Here is a 5,612-nt window from a genome sequence, read left to right on the forward strand (position 1 = left end):
TCCACGAGAGCTTTCGAGCCTAGAATTTCCAGTCCTCATTCCCAGCACTGTTGCCCCCCAATCCCGTCTGATGCTGAAAGCAGGCGAGGTATAAACGGAGGGGAACGGCACTCCCTTCCCCAGCCTGAGGCAGAGCCCAGCCAGGAGCTCTCCCTTAGAGCAGGGGGATGTGGTTTTAGTGCCACGAGTCTCCACTGCAGTCATCACAAGGGGGACACGGGAGGGAGCAAGGTGGGGGGCGAAGAGCAAGGGATTGAGCCCCAGCAACAGGCCAGTCAGCACTAACTCCTGCAGCTCTGCCTTGGCGTGGGACCCGGTACCCTTGTCACCCCCCCGGGACACGCTGGTTAGCCTTCAGCCTGTAACCGCCTGGATTTTGTCCATTTACAAACAATGAAGAGACCTGTTCACAGAAAAGCTGACGTGCTGTGGAGTGTTGTGGTGCAACAGAAGAGTGGACTGGGCTCTGTCATTTAAAAATACTGCATTTTATTTATAATTTGCTTAGGAAAACCAAAGGGTAAATGAGCTGAGAGTGTCACACGAGTGATGAACCCACCCCAAGACTATGAGACATAAGATCTTCGCAACCACGTTACACAAAAACCCCATGAAGAAGTGAGACATCGTTCAGGTGCTTTTATCTGGGCATCAGGAAAACCCCTAAAGCAACAGCTTTCATAGAAACAGCTTTCTTCTTAGCGGAAGTGGGATGCAGCAAGCACCCAGCTGAGCAGCATTCCCTCGCCAAGCATCACCCACGTAAGAAGGCTGGGATATTTACTGATTGTACTGACACACCGCCGCTAGCCAACTCGCTCTCCCAACACTCTTTCAACCGCCCCTTTGCTAACGCCGCACAGCCGCCCCGCCTCCCGACACGCGGCGGCAGCTGGCCCGAGGACGGGCCCCGCCGCGGTGCCCTGTGAAGCGAGAGATCTGGGGGTTGCTTGCCTGAGCCAGCAGCGCGATGCCGACTGGGCTGAGCTGAACTCCACGGGAGCTACGTTGGTGGTCTCTCCAGTACTGCACAATACAAGAAGCATGGCCTAAAGTAACACCCACCGACAACACACTAGTAGATCGTTTCGGATTCAGTACTATGTACAATATACTCTTACTTAGTATGCTAAGGAGCTGTGGCATTTCTTCCGAGACGTGTTATTTGACTGAGGATTATTGAATCTTTCTGTCCACTGGGCTGCAGAGGGATGCTGCAGTCTGGCTATACCATCAGGTTAAGACACTTCAACAACCTGCCTCAGTTCTTCAAACAGGGGCGTCAGCTCCTTCTCTAAACTTACGATCAGCCCTGGAAAGAGAGAAGAGACAGAACATCCCATCGAATGACGTAACCGAGAAGACTCTCCCCGAACCCCGCAGCTCCCTCCCCTCCCAAGTCGCAGGCAGTGTTTCCCAAAACACCAAACGTTCCACGTGAGCTGCTGGCTCCCCAGGAGAACGGTGGGCAGCCCCCCCGCCCCAGGCAGGGGGCCGGCAGCCCCCAGCACCAAGAGGACCACAGCCCTGCGGCGCAGCTCTCCCCCGCGCTGCTGCTCTCCTTGCTGCTGCCCCACAGCCACCGAGACCCAGGCAGCTCTGCGGTAACCAACCCCTTTTGCTCGCACGCATTAGCCAACGCCTTCACGAGCGAGGCCAGGCGCCTCGCTGAAGGATTTCCCCCACCCCACAGAACTGAGAAGACGAAGCCTGCACATGGTACTGCAGAACATAACTTGGAACTGACAGAGACCGAACAACTGGTTTGTACGGTACAGTCGTTGCCGGCGCAGTGAACGCTCTCACATAACAAAGGTAGAGCTAATCACAGGAGAAACGTGCTTCTAACAGAACAACAACTTCAGCAAGTCACCTAAAATCTGTTAGTTTTTACTCACACCTTTTCCTTCTCCCCTTCACAATGTACTGACAGGAGCAAAGTTAATATACCTTGGAGAAAATTCAAATAATTTATTTGCAATTACTTAAACACCTGAGCCTTAAAATACTGCAACACCTAAAATTCATGTGAAGACATACCAGTATTGGCATTGCTGCTAGCAATGAAACTTACTACCAAAGGTAAGCGATTGAACTGCACCACCTGCAAGGAGAGAGAACAGCGTTCAGCCAGCAGTTAAACCATGTGGGATGTCAGAATTCATGTAGCAGAGCTCTTTCGGAAACAAGCAGCCTCCTCAGTTTAAAGGACAGACAGGAGCAAGAGCCACAGAACTGACTTTTCAGTGTACCTACTTTGTAAGATTCAGGGTTAAAAAACACCAACAGAACTTACACCACAGTAGAGGGAGCTGCATGTGGAAGCCTGGGCCTTTCCCTCCCTCCCTCCCGTGCCCTGCAGCGTTAGCCACCAGAAATCTAACTCTGCTGCAAATGCCACACAGTACACTGTGGAGACCACACTCTCCACAGGTAACAGGAGGGCAGCCAGAGCCAGGCTTATTGTTTTAAAGTCCTATTCCATGTACAGCAGTACCTCTTCTTCCATTGGTAGGCAACGGGAACCTTGAATGCAACACTAAGCTAGTAGCATCGTGAGAATCAATGTATTCTGTGCGTGTAAACTAACTCATTCACCCGTTTATTTTCCAAACAAAGCCAGATACTGCAGGCGGAACAGCTGGCCAGTTTACTGCAGTCATAATAAAAAACTCTCAAGACTGCTAGAACTTGAGAAGGAGCAGAAACTTAGTGGGTGATGGATTTCAGGACACAAACCACCACTTTGTAAAAAAACGTGAGTGGTATTTCAAAGCCTTCTTACCTCCAAGTAGTACTGGCAGCAAGATCAATTCTGAAGTAGGCTGCATGTGCTTATTTAACTTTAGGTGTCGCTAATTATAAACAAGTACTGTTTGTAAAAGAGAACATAAACCCTTTGTAACAGATTCTGAAGGCCATATGAGCAGCACCTGCTGCAAATTTCTGATTACTACTTGTTCAGAAAAATTCACCATTTTCAACTAGTAAATCTCAGTTTTGAGAAATATGAGAGAAGCTTGAGAAAGAGCGCAAAAGTTTAGCTTAGCCATTTAAGCAGTGTGAGAAATAAAACACAAATATTTCAATAGTAGCCAAGTGGAAATGTAGCTGAGGAACAGCCTAGGTCATCGAGAACAGGCCACACTGAGGTTACTCACCTGGTATGTATTGTAATAGCAGATGATACTTTTGTTTTTAGAAAGTCCTAGTTTACTGCCCTGATCTGTGGCAAGGGCAAAGGTAGACAGAAAGCCAGGTCGCAGTGCGTGTTCTGGAGCATTATCATTGGCAACTGAAACAAAACAAGAAAATTCTTATTTTTACATGGTATCTATGACTGCATCACAACTCCTTATCCAGCTTAGTGCTGTACCAAGGTCAGATCTGCTGTTGGGGAACACATAACCCATCTTACACGCTTCTGCAACAAGTACAGGACAACCTTCTTGGGCAGTACATCAATTAATACTCTGCACGTGATCAATGCTCATTACACCAGTGTCCTTCCCAGCACACCTAAGGAACAGCCTTTTGCTTTACGATGCACAGCCTGTGCTGATACCACTCTGGCTGTGTGTCCCTCGCTGTCTGCACCCATTCCAGCCTTGGAATTGACTACTAGCACAGAGCCACCTGAATGAAAACAGGTGAAGATGTTTCTGCAACATCTTAAACAAGGACTGCAGAGATATGCTAGAAACTACAGTACCAAAAAGCAAACTAAATTAGATAACGTGTGTTAAAGTTGGATGCAACTGCTTCTGAGCACAGACCAGCCAAGTTAACAAAATACTGATAAGCTCTTCCTAGTACTTTGCATCAGGCTGTGAATGACTTGAAGATACAAGAATCTTGCATCACTCCAACCCTTTTCACTGAGTAAAGTTCATGTGCCCTACAACTATTGAGGACACGGACAAAAAAAAGGACTAATTTAAAGAGGTACTTAATCGACTACTGAACTTGAAGTAAATGTCTAATTTAATTCTCCAGTTCTGGATATTCAGGTATTGGACACAACCAGAGGAGGTTCTGCTGTACTCTTCCACCCCCTGCTGTTCAATCGGCAATTCGGTTGCAGGGCACAAGGAGAAGCTGAAGTTACCTTTGATGACAGGCACACCATCTCTATCTGAGACTACAATGGCATGAAGACCTTCAACGCTGCAAAAAAAACGAAGAAGAGACACCATGTTAAAAAGAGAGTAACTAGCAGCAAGGATCTTCTTCCCTGAACAAATGTCCAGGAATGAGGAAAATAGGGAAAAAAAACCTGATGCCTTTACTAATTTGGTATTTCAAAGAAAGGGTTTTGTTCTGTTTAGTACAGACGGTCTCTTGGAGCAGTAAAAAGAGACATACAAAAAGAAACTACTGAAAATTGCACGAAACTTTTCGCTTCAGTAAGAGGACCAGTGCTACTAATTAAATTTCATTAGTCAAGCAAGAGCCTGTGTGCATTGCCCTCGCTCAACGAGGGCCAGCTTGGCTGCATTTGCACGCTGTCTCAGACTGCGGCTGTTTAAGGCTGCTAGTAACCAGCAAATACCGAAAAGGGAATTATCAAGGATTAGGCAACCGAGTCTCGCGGAGTGCTTTTTACGCTTTTGCTTTTTTTTTTTTTTTTTTTTTTTTTTTTTTTCCCTTTCCCCCACGACACGACGCGCACCCTTCGCTTCTTTTCAAACGAGCGAGCGGAAGGTTAAGCCGTCTTCACCGCGAGGTGTTTCCCAGCTCATGTAACCGACAGAGCGAGCGTACCGGCTCGGCCGGCTCCCCCGGCAGCGGAGGGGCTGCCGAGCGCAGCTCCCCGCGGTCAGGAGGGTTCGGGCAATCGCCTCCGCGACCTGCGAGCGCCTTCCCCGCCGCCCGGGCCCCGCTCCGGCGGGGGGGGGGCCGTGCCCACAGCCCGCGGCCGCCGCAGGGCCGGGCCGGGCCCGCCGCGCCAATTACCTCGGCAGCTTCTTGTACAGAAACCTCTTCAGGTCCTGGGGGGCAGAGACGGGCGGCACGTTACTTTATTTCCACAGAAGGCGGGCGGGGGGAGCTCCCTGCGCCCCGACCCCCCCTCACCCGCCGCCGCTTCCCCCCTACCCGCCCCCCCCCCCACACACACACCCCGCCGCGGCGCAGGCCGAGCCGCCGCCCAACCGTCCCGCGGAGCCACACTCACGTCGGCCATGGCTCTGGGCCTCCCAGCGCTGCCGCCGCCTCTGCGAGACGAGAGGGCGCCCGGTCACCCGCGACGCGGCAGGAGCGGTCCCCACCTCCAACGAAAGAAGCGGCGGGCGTGGGCGCTCCCTCCCCGGCCGCCGAGGCCCATTCCCCGCCCCCCCGCCCCGCTCCCATGGTAGAGGCCGCCCCGGGAAGGGAGCACGGCCGGGGCGAAACCACCGCGGCAGCGGGGAGGGGGAGAAGGGGTGTGTGTGCCGCCCGCCCCGCCCTACCTGTCCGCGCAGCCGGCGCCCACCCGCGCAGTTCTGCCGCGGCCGCCGCTTCCCCTTTAAGCCTCTGTCACATGACGGCGCACCGCCCTCCACAACCCGGAAGCGGTTCCCCGCCGCCGGGGCGGGGAGTCCAGTTAAAGGAGCAGCGGCAACGGGAAAGAA

At 51.9% G+C, this 5,612-nt stretch overlaps 1 protein-coding gene across 3 annotated transcripts; it reads right to left on the bottom strand.

Moving 5' to 3' along the window:
- Window positions 1-467: 467 nt before the first annotated feature.
- Window positions 468-5,515, bottom strand: LAMTOR3 (late endosomal/lysosomal adaptor, MAPK and MTOR activator 3). Of its 3 annotated transcripts, none has more exons than XM_042808222.1 (7): window positions 5,451-5,515; window positions 5,177-5,270; window positions 4,957-4,991; window positions 4,109-4,167; window positions 3,162-3,295; window positions 2,041-2,104; window positions 468-1,312 (listed from the first exon to the last, which is right to left on the bottom strand). In XM_042808222.1, the coding sequence occupies exons 2-7, from the start codon at window positions 5,183-5,185 to the stop codon at window positions 1,239-1,241; spliced, it is 375 nt and encodes a 124-aa protein (XP_042664156.1). In that variant the 5' UTR covers window positions 5,186-5,270; window positions 5,451-5,515; the 3' UTR covers window positions 468-1,238. The 3 variants fall into 3 exon arrangements, with proteins under 3 accessions (XP_042664156.1, XP_042664157.1, XP_042664155.1); XM_042808223.1 differs by having other exon boundaries at window positions 5,177-5,223; window positions 5,450-5,506; XM_042808221.1 differs by lacking the exons at window positions 4,957-4,991; window positions 5,451-5,515 and having other exon boundaries at window positions 5,177-5,390.
- Between the last annotated feature and the right edge of the window lie 97 nt (window positions 5,516-5,612).

Source organism: Tyto alba, unplaced genomic scaffold (genome assembly GCF_018691265.1).
Source record: "Tyto alba isolate M040663 unplaced genomic scaffold, T.alba_DEE_v4.0 Super-Scaffold_6, whole genome shotgun sequence".
NCBI lineage: Eukaryota > Metazoa > Chordata > Aves > Strigiformes > Tytonidae > Tyto > Tyto alba.

Coding starts and splice junctions, on each gene's coding strand:
- LAMTOR3 (XM_042808221.1), bottom strand. CDS start 5,352: ATGGGAGCGGGGCGGGGGGGCGGGGAATGGGCCTCGGCGGCCGGGGAG. Junction 3,296..4,108: donor TGGTGTGCCTGTCATCAAAG/GTAACTTCAGCT, acceptor GTTTTGTTTCAG/TTGCCAATGATAATGCTCCA. Junction 1,313..2,040: donor TAGCAGCAATGCCAATACTG/GTATGTCTTCAC, acceptor CTCTCTTTCCAG/GGCTGATCGTAAGTTTAGAG.